At 45.3% G+C, this 15053-nt stretch overlaps 1 protein-coding gene across 3 annotated transcripts in view; it reads right to left on the reverse strand.

The window, feature by feature from the left end:
* LOC139229691 (butyrophilin subfamily 1 member A1-like) overlaps positions 1-15053 on the reverse strand; it is a 42822-nt gene that overhangs the window by 8861 nt on the left and 18908 nt on the right. For all 3 annotated transcript variants that reach the window (XM_070861217.1, XM_070861218.1, XM_070861216.1), the window contains 6 exons: positions 11168-11194; positions 9755-9781; positions 7731-7757; positions 5809-5835; positions 4069-4095; positions 3224-3250 (listed from right to left, as the gene is read on the reverse strand). In XM_070861217.1, the coding sequence (XP_070717318.1) occupies positions 3224-3250; positions 4069-4095; positions 5809-5835; positions 7731-7757; positions 9755-9781; positions 11168-11194 (162 nt within the window). The remainder of the gene's footprint in view (positions 1-3223; positions 3251-4068; positions 4096-5808; positions 5836-7730; positions 7758-9754; positions 9782-11167; positions 11195-15053) is intronic.

Here is a 15053-nt window from a genome sequence, read left to right on the forward strand (position 1 = left end):
TGGCTCAACCGTGGCTATCTAGGGAAATCAGGGATAGTATTAAAGCCAAGGAAGTGGCATACAAATTGGCCAGAAATAGCAGCGAACCTGGGGACTGGGAGAAATTTAGAACTCAGCAGAGGAGGACAAAGGGTTTGATTAGGACAGGGAAAATGGAGTACGAGAAGAAGCTTGCAGGGAACATTAAGGCGGATTGCAAAAGTTTCTATAGGTATGTAAAGAGAAAAAGGTTGGTGAAGACAAACATAGGTCCCCTGCAGTCAGAATCAGGGGAAGTCATAACGGGGAACAAAGAAATGGCGGATCAATTGAACAAGTACTTTGGTTCGGTATTCACTAAGGAGGATACAAACAACCTTCCGGATATAAAAGGGGTCAGAGGGTCTAGTAAGGAAGAGGAACTGAGGGAAATCTTTATTAGTCGGGAAATTGTGTTGGGGAAATTGATGGGATTGAAGGCAGATAAATCCCCAGGGCCTGATGGCCTGCATCCTAGAGTACTTAAGGAGGTGGCCTTGGAAATAGCGGATGCATTGACAGTCATTTTCCAACATTCCATTGACTCTGGATCAGTTCCTATGGAGTGGAGGGTAGCCAATGTAACCCCACTTTTTAAAAAAGGAGGGAGAGAGAAAACAGGGAATTATAGACCGGTCAGCCTGACCTCAGTAGTGGGTAAAATGATGGAATCAATTATTAAGGATGTCATAGCAGTGCATCTGGAAAATGGTGACATGATAGGTCCAAGTCAGCATGGATTTGTGAAAGGGAAATCATGCTTGACAAATCTTCTGGAATTTTTTGAGGATGTTTCCAGTAAAGTGGACAAAGGAGAACCAGTTGATGTGGTATATTTGGACTTTCAGAAGGCTTTCGACAAGGTCCCACACAAGAGATTAATGTGCAAAGTTAAAGCACATGGGATTGGGGGTAGTGTGCTGACGTGGATTGAGAACTGGTTGTCAGACAGGAAGCAAAGAGTAGGAGTAAACGGGTACTTTTCAGAATGGCAGGCAGTGACTAGTGGAGTGCCGCAAGGTTCTGTGCTGGGGCCCCAGCTGTTTACATTGTACATTAATGATTTAGACGAGGGGATTAAATGCAGTATCTCCAAATTTGCGGATGATACTAAGTTGGGTGGCAGTGTGAGCTGCGAGGAGGATGCTATTAGGCTGCAGAGTGACTTGGATAGGTTAGGTGAGTGGGCAAATGCATGGCAGATGAAGTATAATGTGGATAAATGTGAGGTTATCCACTTTGGTGGTAAAAACAGAGAGACAGACTATTATCTGAATGGTGACAGATTAGGAAAAGGGAAGGTGCAACGAGACCTGGGTGTCATGGTACATCAGTCATTGAAGGTTGGCATGCAGGTACAGCAGGCGGTTAAGAAAGCAAATGGCATGTTGGCCTTCATAGCGAGGGGATTTGAATACAGGGGCAGGGAGGTGTTGCTACAGTTGTACAGGGCCTTGGTGAGGCCACACCTGGAGTATTGTGTACAGTTTTGGTCTCCTAACTTGAGGAAGGACATTCTTGCTATTGAGGGAGTGCAGCGAAGGTTCACCAGACTGATTCCCGGGATGGCGGGACTGACCTATCAAGAAAGATTGGATCAATTGGGCTTGTATTCACTGGAGTTCAGAAGAATGAGAGGGGACCTCATAGAAACGTTTAAAATTCTGACGGGTTTAGACAGGTTAGATGCAGAAAGAATGTTCCCAATGTTGGGGAAGTCCAGAACCAGGGGTCACAGTCTGAGGATAAGGGGTAAGCCATTTAGGACCGAGATGAGGAGAAACTTCTTCACCCAGAGAGTGGTGAACCTGTGGAATTCTCTACCACAGAAAGTAGTTGAGGCCAATTCACTAAATATATTCAAAAGGGAGTTAGATGAAGTCCTTACTACTCGGGGGATCAAGGGTTATGGCGAGAAAGCAGGAAGGGGGTACTGAAGTTTCATGTTCAGCCATGAACTCATTGAATGGCGGTGCAGGCTAGAAGGGCTGAATGGCCTGCTCCTGCACCTATTTTCTATGTTTCTATGTTTCTATGTTTCTATGTTTCTATGTTACATTAGTACAGGCACATCAGTTACTGGGGGCAAAGTTAGAGGCCAACAAAGATTGTTCATAGAATATACATGGGATGAAATTGCCCCCATCTTTAAGGCCTGTTATTGGCTCGAAGAGGGGGTAATGGGGCGGTAAGCTTTCTCCGACTGGATGATTTTTTTTTCCAGGAAAAGAGGGCAATTTCCCTCTATTTCTTCCCCCCCCCCCCCCCCCACCTCATGTATTCCGCCGGTAATTAACCATAGAATTCCAATTAACCAGCCCCAAACAGGGGGAAAGGAAATTTCCCCCATGAGTGGAAACATCCTCCCTGCATCCACCTGGTCAAGCCCCCTCATAATCTTATACGTTCGATAAGATCTCCTCCAAATCACAAGCGGATACATGTATACTTTATATTTTTAGCAGAGAGAATTTGAATTCCAGAACATGGATACAATCCAGAGACTTTGTAACATAACAACACAGCAATGTTTTGGGCAGATAAATTTGCCATTTGTCTATATAATCTACCCTCCCATCTGATACCTTACTATGGTTCTAGAACCAACAACCAGGGGGGGCCACAGATTTAAAGTAATTGGGGGGAGGTTTAGAGGGGATTTATGGGGAAATTTCTTCACCTAGAGGTGGGGGTCTGGAACTCACTGCCTGAAAGGGTGGTAGAGGCAGAAATCCTCACCACATTTGGATGTTCACTTGAAGTGTTATAACCTACAGGGCTACGGACTGAGAGCTGGAAAGTGGGATTCGGTTGGCGCGGACACGATGGGATGAAATGGCCTCCTTCTCTGCTGTAAAATTCTCTGATTCAACAGCTCGGTTTTGCCATTTAACTATAAGTACTGTCAAATCTTCTTTTGTACAGTAGTACCAAAGCAAATCAATTTATAAACATTCCTTAAGGCATTAAGTTAATATCAAATAAAAATACTACGCAATAATAAAGGCACAACATATAACTTTGAAACGGTTTTCCCCACAGGCTGCTGATAAATTTTAAATGCCGATGAGCAGAAAGCACCATTAAAAGGTCTGGCTTCAGTTCTATAACATCACACGCTTAAATATCACAAGATCACATGATGTGACAAGAAGAACTGGTTTTAACAAAGAATAATTTAAGTGCATCTGATAGAGCAGCTTACCTATAGTATGGAGAAGCTGTTCATATGCTGCAAGAAAGAATATGTGAGATATAATTTCATGTTTTAAAATGAGTGTGCACTGCAACGTAGCAATATATTCTCAGCCAGAAACAGAGTTTGCATTTGGAATGTGTTTGCTTCCTGGTCTCTTTGCTATTAAGAACTAGTTTGTTTATTAGCAAAAGGTTTATCAATCACACTACACATTACTAGTTCATTCACCAGGCTCACAACCGCCTGCCCCATCGTGGATCCCCCGAACCCAACTGGCTGGGGTTTTATTGAGTCTTGGGAACATCACGTGACTGGCTAAGCCACTCCCAACTCAACAGCTCTACAAAACTGAGCATCCTCACAGGGGCATACATTACATCATTCATTTAGCAACTTTCACAACCTTAAAGCACTTGAGCAGCAAATGAAGTACTTCTGGAGTGCACTGTTATAACCGAATGGCACACAGCAATGAGATAAATATCATCTATTTTTTTGGTGTTGCTTGTTGAGCCAGACGAGTTGGCCAGGACGCCGGGGATAACTCCCTCTGCTCTTCCTCGAATAGCGGCCACCAGATTTTCTACATCCACCTGAAAGGGCAGATGGGACCTCGGTTGAACATCTCATCCGAAAGATGGCCCCTCCGACAGTGCGCGCTCACTCAGTACTGCCCCTCCGGCACTCCCTCAGCACTACCCCGGCGTAAACCTGGGTGACTTCAGTAGTCGGGAGGGAGTCCATGACCTTCTGACGCAGGGGGAAAGTGTTGACACTGAGCTACTAATGCCGACAACTGGATGTACGTGAAACTCAATAAATATACCAATTCTGGTTAGAACATGTCCTACCTAATTTAGCAGCTTGTTCTTTCATTTCTGAGAAAAAAAGAAAAAAAAACACAAATCAAGGCCACGGAGCTTGGTTGCAGACGTTTGATACGGTCACCAAACTAGATGCAAAGATAAGGGCCAAGATTGGCCCCCGGCCCAAACCAGAAGCACACGCTGCTTGCAAAGTGTTGCGGTCGCACCAATGCTTTTATATTTTTTGGAGCGGGAGGGAAGTGGGGGCAGGGGAGGGGCCACACACACACCCTCTATCTGGAGCAGGATACCATCCAGTGGTGTCCTCCTCTGAACTCAGAGGTGCCGGGATCCATTTTTCAGCTTCTTGTGCTGCCCTGATGAGCAGCAAGCCCAGTGATTGCACCGTCATATTTATCGACTGCTCCCGCTACACTTTGCAGCTGGAACAACCATACACAGAAATAATCATTGTGTGGTATTAGCGTGTAAATACGCGTGTCGGACAGTGCAACTTCACGATAGTCAAGGGTGAGATGCGGTGGGTCAGAGTGTAGAGAGAAGGAGAGGGGGAGGTAGGAGGATTAAAAAAATGAATTAGGAGTGTGGAATGCAAAGACATAACTTGTATTTATATAACATCTTTAACGTAGTGAAGCGTCCCAAGACGCTTCACAGGAGGATCGAGCTAAAAATTTGACACCAAGCCGCATAAGTAGAAAATCGGGCTAGTGACCAAAAGCTGGGTCACAGAGGGAGGGTTTAAGGAGCGTCTTTAAGGAGGAAAGAGGGGGAGAGAGGTTTAGGGAGGGAGTTCCAAAGCTTGGTTACAGAAATAGAGAGGGGTGCAGGGCTGGAGGAGGTTACAGAGATAGGGAGGGTTGTAGGGGCTGGAGAAGGTTACAGAGATATGGAGGGGCGAGGGGCCATGGAGGGATAAGTAAATAAGGATGAGAATTTTGAAATTGTTTAACCGGGACCCAATATAGGTCAGCGAGCACAGGGGCAATTTATTGTAAACCACCCATCGGGAAACTGACTGTTTCACATCCAACCCGATTTTAACTCTGGACATCAATGATGACATTGGGCGGGTTGTTGAAACAGTGTTCCACATAATTCCGGGGATTCCTGATGGGCGTGTTCGGTTAAAATTGCCCCCATGAAGTGACACAAATTCTATTTTTCTTCACCTGCATTGCTGACAGAGGTCAGCTTCTTTTATATCTCCGTATTTAAGGAAGAATGTACTTACTTTGGAGGCAGTTGAGAGAAGGTTCACTAGGTTGATTCCGCAGGTGAGGGGGTTGACTTATGAGGAAAGGTTGAGGAGGTTGGGCCTATACTCATTGGAATTAAGAATGAGAGGTGATCTTATCTAAATGTATTAGGATTATGAGGGGGCTTGACAAGGTGGATGCAGAAAGGATGTTTCCACTGATAGGGGAGACTAGAACTAGGGGGCATAATCTTAGAATAAAGGGCCACCCATTTAAAACTGATGTGAGGAGGAATTTTTTCTCTCAGAAGGTTGTAAATCTGTGGAATTCTCTGCCCCAGAGAGCTGTGGAAGGTGGGACATTGAATAAATTGAAGACAGAAAGAGACAGTTTCTTAAACGATAAGAGGTTATGGGGAGCAGGCGTGGAATTGGAGCCGAGTCCATGATCAGATTAGCCATGATCTTATTAAATGGTGGAGCAGGCTCAAGGGACCATATGGCCTGCTCCCATTTCTTCTGTTCTTATAAGAATAGCACAATATTGCATGGGTAGGACACCTTACCCATCTGCTGCAACAATGTCTTCTTGTCTGTAATGAAAGAGAAGCTGGTGATTAGGCAGCTCTTTTAATAACTTAACAATTCTGTTGTACATTTATAAACAATGGCATGGAAATCCCAGCCTCCCGGATCCGTATGAAGTTTGTACGGACCTGGGAAGACATCGGAAAAGCCGGTTTTCAAGCGCACAATGCACATGTGTTGAAAACCAGCTTTTGATCAGTCAAGCTGGAGCTGGACAGATCCTCCGTATCTCGGGAGCGGGGGCATTTGCAAGGGCAAGATTGCGGGATTTACCCATATTTTGCCCGGCAAATGTCCTCAAAAATCTTGCCCGATAGAAGCAGGCGAATAGCCTACTGTTACAGGCGTGTTTAAAACACACAAACACAATAAAATTAAATTATAAACACACAGTTCATTGTTAAAAATCCTCCCCAATGCGGCAAGTTTATTTGTAACCATAATTTAAAAAACTTTTAAAAAATCGGGACAATATTTTATTTTTTAAGGCGTTATAACTTTAATTTCAATTAATTTTAAATGTGTGGTCTGTTTTTTATTTTTTATTTTTGCGTGTGTTTGGTTTTGTTCGCATTAATAGCAGTGAGAATGAATAGATACGCGAGTCTCAGTGCTATTCATGGGAACCTGTGAAATACTTAGCTGATTGGCTGAGCAGTCACACGACTGCAACTTTTGCGCAGGAACCTGGAGGACGGGAGTGTGCTTCGCAGCGCGGGAGGAGAAGGCCTTCCCACCGGAAATAAGGGCGTCTCCTAGACCACCAGGTACTTTCGGAAAAATTCTCCAACGAGGAGGCAATTGCCCGCGGGAAGCCTCCCAGAAGAATTTCTGCCCCATTCTTTCAGGCAATATTAAGTTAATATTCGTAAGGCAACACCACAAATCCTTACCCAACCAACTGCATGACATACCCTCTTTTTAAAAATGTACTCCTTCCTGGAAATGTGGGCATTGTTGGCGAGGCCCAGTATTTGTTGCCAATCCCTAATGGCCCCTCGAGGTGGTGGTGAGCTGCCTTAGACAACAAATCCCCTGGGAGGATAGACGCATCAACATCAGCCTCCTCGACCAGGCCAACATCCCCAGTATCAAAGCGCTGGCCACACTTGATCAGCTCTGCTGGGCAGGCCACATTGTTCACATGCCTGATACGGGACTCCCAAAGCAAGCGCTCTACTCGGAACTCCTTCACGGCAAACGAGCCAAAGGTGGGCAGAGGAAACGTTACAAGGACACCCTCAAAGTCTCCCTGATAAAATACAACATCCCCACCGACACCTGGGAATCCCTGGCCAAAGATGGCCTTAAGTGGAGGAAGTGCACCCGGAAGGGCGCTGAGCACCGAGTCTCGTCGCTGAGAGCATGAGGAAATCAAGCGCAGGCAGTGGAAGGAGTGTGTGGCAAACCACCCACCCACCCTTACCCTCAACGACCATCTGTCCCACCTGTGACAGGGACTGTGGCTCTCGTATTGGACTGTTCAGCCACTAAAGGACTCATGTTAAGAGTGGAAGCAAGTCTTCCTCGATTCCAAGAGACTGCTGATGAAGGATGATGACAACGGAGTGTCTCGCTGGGCCATTTTAGGGAGCAGTGAAGAGTCAACCACATTGCAGTGGGTCTGGAGTCACATGTAGGCCAGACCGGGTAAGGGCGGCAGATTTCCTTCTCTACAGGACATTAGTGAACCAGTTGGGTTTTTACGACAATCCCGTAGTTTCATGATCACCATTACTGACACTAGCCTTTTTATTCCAGGTATTTTTTAATGAACTGAATTTAAATTCCTCCCCCCCCCCTGCAGTCGCCGTAGTGGGATTTAAACTCGTGTCCCCCAGATTATTAGTCCAGGCCTCTGGATCACTGGCCCAGTAACATAACCACTTTGCCATCATACCTTGGTCTGCCAGTGCCTGCTCTTTCTCTGTGAGAGAGAGAAAACATAAATGTTACCACAAGTGGCAGAAACCTCAGGAATTGGTTCAGCCCGACAAAACGCATTCATTAAAAAAAAAACGTAACACACTTTTTCCAAAGTATTAATCGTGTTGATCACGTTGAGTGGACCCGCTGAGAAATGGAAACTCATATAATGTTGGAAAGTGAGGTCATGCACTTTGGCAGAAAAAAAAATCAAAGAGCAAGTTATTATTTAAATGGAGAAAAATTGCAAAGTGCTGCAGTACAGTGGGACCTGGGGGGGTACTTGTGCATGAAACACAAAAGGATAGTATGTAGGTGCAGCAAGATCAGGAAGGCCAATGTAATCTTGGCCTTTATTGTAAAGGGGGATGGAGTATAAGGGCAGGGAAGTCTTGCTACAGTTATACAGGGTATTGGTGAGGCCACACCTGGAGTACTGCATGCAGTTTTAGTTTCCAAGTTTATAAAAGGATATACTTGCTTTGGAGGCAGTTCCGAGAAGGTTCACTAGGTTAATTCCGGGGATGAGGGGGTTGACTTATGAGGAAAGGTTGAGTAGGTTGGGCCTCTTGTTCATTGGAATTCAGAAGAATGAGAGATGATCTTATCGAAACGTATAAGATTATGAAGGGGCTTGACAAGGTGGATGCAGAGAGGATGTTCCCACTGATAGAGAAGACAAGAACTAGGGGGCGTAATCTAGGGGGCTGACGTCCAATCCAATCACCCTCTTCACAGCCATCACTCTCCTGCGCCAGCTCGCGCTGTACCTCCTTTAAAGCCCTGACCTGCTGCTGCTGGCCCTCATCTCTGATCATCCAGATCACAACTCGCTTTGTAAATGTTTCCCATATCGCCTCTGTTTCTGTATAGAACAGATCAGAGGCAGAAGAAAGCTCTCTCCATACAGCACTCAACGTGCTCCCAGGTATAAGGGAGAACAGGTTCATAATAACGATGTATCTGAACTCCAGTCTCGCAACACTCCCTACTACAACACTGACACTTCCATCTCGAACACTGAAACACTAACTTGTCATCTGCTTGTCCGACATCCATGAGCAGAAATTTTCTCCAATTAATTATTGGGAAGACTGAAGCCATTGTTTTCGGTCCCCGCCACAAATTCCATTCCCTATATGCTGACTCCATCCCTCTCCCTAACTCCTGTCTGAGGCTGAACCACACTGTTCACAACCTCTGTCACATTTGACCCTGAAATGAGCTTCCGACCATATATCCACAGCATTACTAAACCAGCCTATTTCCACCTCCGTAACATCGCCTGTCTCCGCCCCTGCCTCAGCTCATCCGCTGCTGAAACCCTCATCCATGCCTTTGTTACCTCTAGACTGGACTATTCCAACGCACTCCTGGCTGGCCTCCCACATTCTATCCGACGTAAACTTGGTGATCCAAAACTCGGCTGCTCGTGTCCTAACTCGCACCGAGTCTCGCTTGCCCATCACCCCCTGTGCTCACCGATCTACATTGGCTCCCGGTTAAGCAACGCCTCGATTTCAAAATTCTTATCCGTGTTTACAAATTCCTCCATGGCCCTCGCCCCTCCCCATCTCTGTAATTCCCCCCCCCCCCCCCCCACCACCACCGAGATGTCTGCGCTCCTCTAATTCTGCCATCCTGATTATAAATCGCTCCACCATCGGTGGCCGTGCCTTCAGCTGCCTGGGCCCCAAGCTCTGGAACTCCCTCCCTAAACCTCGGTCTCTTTCCTCCTTTAAGACGCTCCTTAAAACCGACCTCTTTGACCAAATCTTTTGGTCACCTGCCCCAATTTCTCCTTATGTGGCTCAGTGTCAAATTTTGTGTCTTGTATTACTCCTGTGATGCGCCTTGGGACGTTTCACTACATTAAAGGCGCTATATAAATGCAAGTTGTTGACTGCCATAAAATTTACACCCATTCTCTGGGGCTTTGACAGGAAAGTAATTCAAAGTAAAGAAATGTTGTGTGTGATTTGATTATCAGTCACTTACCAAGCTTCGCATTTAATGCTTCATACTCTAAAATTTAAAAAAAAAAAGACAAGATTTATATCACCAACATCCATGCTAAGTAAAAACCCTGTCAAAGCTCAAAGAGTGCTGAAAAGTTTTACAAAACAACAATTGCTGCAATCAGAGGATATTATTGCAAAGGGGATGGAATATGAAAGCAGGGAAGTCTTGCTACGTTATACAGGATATTGGTGAGGCCACACCTGGAATACTGCGTACAGTTTGGTTTCCATATTTACAAAAGGATATACTTGCTTTGGAGGCACTAGGTTGATTCCGGAGATGGGGGGGGTTGACTTATGAGGATAGGTTGAGTAGGTTGGGCCTCTACTCATTGGAATTCAGAAGAATGAGAGGTGATCTTATCGAAACGTATAAGATTATGAGGGGGCTTGACAAGGTGAATGCAGAGAGGATGTTTCCACTGATAGGGGAGACTAGAACTAGAGGGCGTAATCTTAGAATAAGGGGCCGCCCATTTAAAACTGGGATGAGGAGGAATTTCTTCTCAGAGGGTTGTAAATCTGTCGAATTCACTGCCTCAGAGAGCTGTGGAAGCCGGGACATTGAATAAATTTAAGACAGAAAGAGACAGTTTCTTAACCGATAATGGGGAGCGGGTGGAGAAGTGGACCAGAGTCCATGATCGGATCAGCCATGATCGTATTAAATGGCGCAGCAGGCTTGAGGGACCGTATGGCCTATTCCTGCTCCTATTACTTATGTTCTTATGCGTTTTAAAGGTTGGGTTTCACCATTGAAAGGTGATTGAAATGCATTTAAAGTTTCTGCTCTCCATCTATGTTAAGACCACACCTGGAGTACTGTGCACTGTTTGGGTCTCCTTATCTAAGGAAGGATATACTTGCCTTGGAGGCTATACAACGGAGGTTCACTAGACTGATTCCTGGGATGAGAGGGCTGTCTTATGAGCTATTATATAGAATAGGCCTATACTCTTCAGAGTGTAGAAGAATGAGAGGTGATCTGAATGAAACATACAAGTTTCTGAAGGGGATTGACAGGGTAGATGCCGAGAGGATGTTTCCCCTGGCTGGAGCATCTGGAACCAGGGGTCACAGTCTCAGGGTAAGGGGTCGGCCAGCCATTTAAGACAGAGATGAGGAGAAATTTTTTCTCTCGGAGGGATGTGAATCTTTGGAATTCTCTGCCCCAGAGGGCTGTGAATGTGAAATCTCTAAATATATTCAAGGCTGAGAGAGATAGATTTTGGGATTCGAGGGATATAGAGATTGGGCGGGAAAGTGGAGTCGATGTCGATGATCAGCCGTGATCTTATTGAATGGCAGAGCAGACTCGAAGGGCCTACTCCTACTTCTTATGTTCTTAAGTGTGGAGCATTTTAGTTGATAAATATTAGACGAGACTTACCATGGATTGTAGGTCGTGACTTCAACACTGAAAGATAAGACACACATATTTAGTTGTGTTGCAATCACATGATTTATACAAGGTAGGATATGAAACCATCGCGGGTACTGGTTTAGTAATGAGCTCTTATATTATTGAGGGGTAGACTCTGAGGCACTAATCCCACCATATTATGTAACGTGAAGGATTCAAGAACATCTCTGGTGGCTCAGTGATGAGTGACTTGCTCTCAGACAGTGCTGTCCCGTGTCCTAACTCACACCAAGTCCCGCTCACCCATCACCCCGTGCTCGCCGACCTACATTGGCTCCCGGTTAAGCAACGCCTTGTTTTCAAATTCCTCGGTGGCCCTCGCCCCTCCCCATCTCTAATCTCCTCCAGCCCCACAACCACCTCTGTCCCGAGATGTCTGTGCTCCTCAGCGTCCCTGGTTATGTGCATGAATCACAAAAGGTTAGTATGCAAGTGATCAGGAAGGCCAGTGGAATCTTGGCCTTTATTGCAAAGGGGATGGAGCATAAAAGGCAGGGAAGTCTTGCTTCAGTTACAGGGTACTGGTGAGGCCACACCTGGAATACTGCATACAGTTTTGGTTTCCATATTTACGAAAGGATATACTTGCTTTGGAGGCAGTTCAGAGAAGGTTCATTAGGTTGATTCCGGAGATGAGTGGGTTGACTTATGAGGAAAGGTTGAGTAGGTTGGGCCTCTACTCACTGGAATTCAGAAGAATGAGAGGTGATCTTATAGAAACGTACAAGATTATGAGGGGGCTTGACAAGGTGGATGCAGAGTGGATGTTTCCACTGACAGGGGAGACTAGAACTAGGGGGCATAATCTTAGAATAAGGGACCGCCCATTTAAAACTGAGATGAGGAGGAATTTCTTCTCTCAGAAGGTTGTAAATCTGTGGAATTCGCTGCCTCAGAGAGCTGTGGAAGCTGGGACATTGAATAAATTTAAGACAGAAATAGACAGTTTCTTCACCGATAAGAGAATAAGGGGTTATGGGGAGCGGGCAGGGAAGTGGACCAGAGTCCATGATCGGATCAGTCGTATTAAATGGCAGAGCAAGCTCGTATGGCTGACTTCTGCTTCTATTTCTTATGTTCTTATAATCGCACCACCATCGGTGACCGTGCCATCAGCTGCCTCAGCCCACAAGCTCTGGAACTCCCCGTGTAAGATTAGGATCACAGGTCACACACAGATACCCGAAGGGTCTTCGGAGTCATAAGGCATTTTTGTTAAGGGAATGGTAGTTGAAATATAGTCAAACACAACACACATTCAGAATGGACATAGTAGACATACGGCCAGTAGCTGGTACTAGTTCCGATCGGACAGACGGCTGGTGGGACGAACAGTTCTTATCTTCACTGAACCATCTGCCCTGAAACGTGTCTCGGTCTTTTATTCTCTCTTTTTAGGGATGGGCACGATGTAGGATATGGACAGGATCATTTGACCCATGGCATGTCGAGTTCTTTGCTCAACCCTTGCATGAAACCCTCCTTCACGTTTATCTTCAAGGTTGGAGACAGACAGGCCATTAGATGTTTAGAGCTGCCCGTTATGTTATTTATGTTCACGTTGTTCAAGTCGCTTTAGTTATTGTACCATGGAATGAATCTTCAATTCTAACACCAGGCTGAAGAGACTTTTTTGGTCTCAACTTACTTCTTCCAATTCACGATTTATTACACCTGCCTATACACCTCTCTTTCTCCTTCAAGACACTCTTAAAACCTCCCTCTGTGACCAAGCTTTTGGTCACCTGCCCTAATTTCTCAATGGCCTGGAAACCTGCCCTCCCAGGGTCCGTACAAAATTTCTACGGACCCAGGAAGATATCGGAAGCGCCGGTTTTCAAGTGCACAATGCGCATGCACTAAAAACTGGCTTTTCCGATCCGTCAAGCTGGAGCTTGACAGATCATCTGCATCTCGGGAGCGAGAACATTTACATGGGCAAGATTGCGGGATTTACCCATATCTTGCCGAGCAAATGTCCTCAAAATTCTTGCGCCTGATAAAAGCATGCGTATAGCCTACTGTTACAGGCGTAAGAATTTAAAAGCATACATAAATATTAAATAAACACATTTTATTGTTTAAAAACTCTGCCCACTAAAAAGTTTATATTTTAAACCCGAATTACAAAAAAAAAAAAGAGTTTTTTTTCCCTAAGGCATTTATTAACTTTAATTTCAATTAATTTTAATTATGTGAGTTGTGTTTTTTTATTTTTTATTATATGTGTTTAGAAGAATGAGGGGATCTCATAGAAGCATATAAATTTCTGACGGGATTGGACAGGTTAGATGCAGGAAGAATGTTCCTGATGTTGGGGAAGTCCAGAACCAGGGCTCACAGTCTAAAGATAAGGGGCAAGCCATTTAGGACAGAGAGGAGGAGAAACTTCTTCACTTAGAGAGTGGTGAACCTGTGGAATTCTCTACCACAGAAAGTTGTTGAGGCCAGTTCGTTAGATATATTCAAAAGGGAGTTAGATGTGGCCCTTTCAGTTAAAGGGATCAAGGGGTATGGAGAGAAGGCAGAAGTGGGGTACTGAAGTCACATGATCATATTAAATTGTGCTGCAGGCTCAAAGGGCCTACTCCTGCACCTATTTTCTATGTTTCTATGTTTAGTGTGTTTGGGTTTTTTTTCCTCACTAACAGCAATAAGAACTGGTAGATAGAGTTATTGCTATTAATGAGAAAGCTGTGGAACACTGTACCGGATTGGCTGAGCAGTGACACATGACTGCACCGTCTCCGTGGGAACCTGGAGGACAGGAGCACGCTTCACAGCATGGGAAGAGAAGGCCTCCCTACCAGAATCCCACTCTCCTCCTGGACCAGCAGGTAACTTCGCAGAAATGTTTCAGGTCGGAGCCAATTGCCCGCAGGGAAGCCTCCGAACCCAAATTCAGCCCCATTATGCGGCTCGGTGTCACATTTTTAAATCTCATAACACCCCTATGAAGCTCCTTGGGACATTTCACTAGGTTAAAAGGTGCTTTATAAATGCAAGCTGTTGTTGTTTGACTGGGAAGCGGGTAACAACAGCCATCCCTTTACTGCAAAGGGCATGGAGTATAAAAGCAGGGAAGTCTTGCTACAGTTATACAGGATATCGGTGAGGCCACACCTGGAATACTGTGTGCAGTTTTGGTCTCTGTATTTACAAAAGGATATAGTTGCTTTGGAGGCAATTCAGCGAAGGTTCATTAGGTTGATTCTGGAGATGAGGGGGTTGACTTATGAGGAAAGGTTGAGTTGGTTGGGCCTCTACTCATTGGAATTCAGAAGAATGAGAGGTGATCTTATTGAAACATAAGATTATGAGGGAGCTCAACAAGGTGGATGCAGAGAGGATGTTTCCACTGATGGAGAGACCAGAACTAGAGGGCATAGTCTCAGAATAAGGGCCCGCCTTTGAGGAAGAATTTCTTCTTTGAGGGTTGTAAATCTCTGGAATTCATTGCCTCAGAGAGCTGTGGAAGCCGGGACATTGAATAAATTTAAGACAGAGATAGACAGTTTCTTAAACGATAAGGGAATAAGGGAGCAGGCAGTGAAGTGGATCCGAGTCCATGGTCAGATCATCCATGATCGTATTAAATGGCAGAGCAGGCTTGAGGGGCTGTATGGCCTACTTCTGCTCCTATTTCTTATGTTCATAGGCGCTATATAAATGCAAGCTGTTGTTGTTTGACTGGGAATCAACAGCAGGGACTCTGCCGATCACTGTTACACTGACAGGTACCGGGGTGCAGGTGCTGGGTGTGCGGGGCGGGGGAGGATGAGATCAGGTTCGGATTTGCTGAACTGGCCATTTAACTATCACAATGCATCAACAAAGCCAGGGGCGCCCTTTC

This window comes from Pristiophorus japonicus, chromosome 19, assembly GCF_044704955.1.
Source record: "Pristiophorus japonicus isolate sPriJap1 chromosome 19, sPriJap1.hap1, whole genome shotgun sequence".
In the NCBI taxonomy this organism is placed as follows: domain Eukaryota; kingdom Metazoa; phylum Chordata; class Chondrichthyes; family Pristiophoridae; genus Pristiophorus; species Pristiophorus japonicus.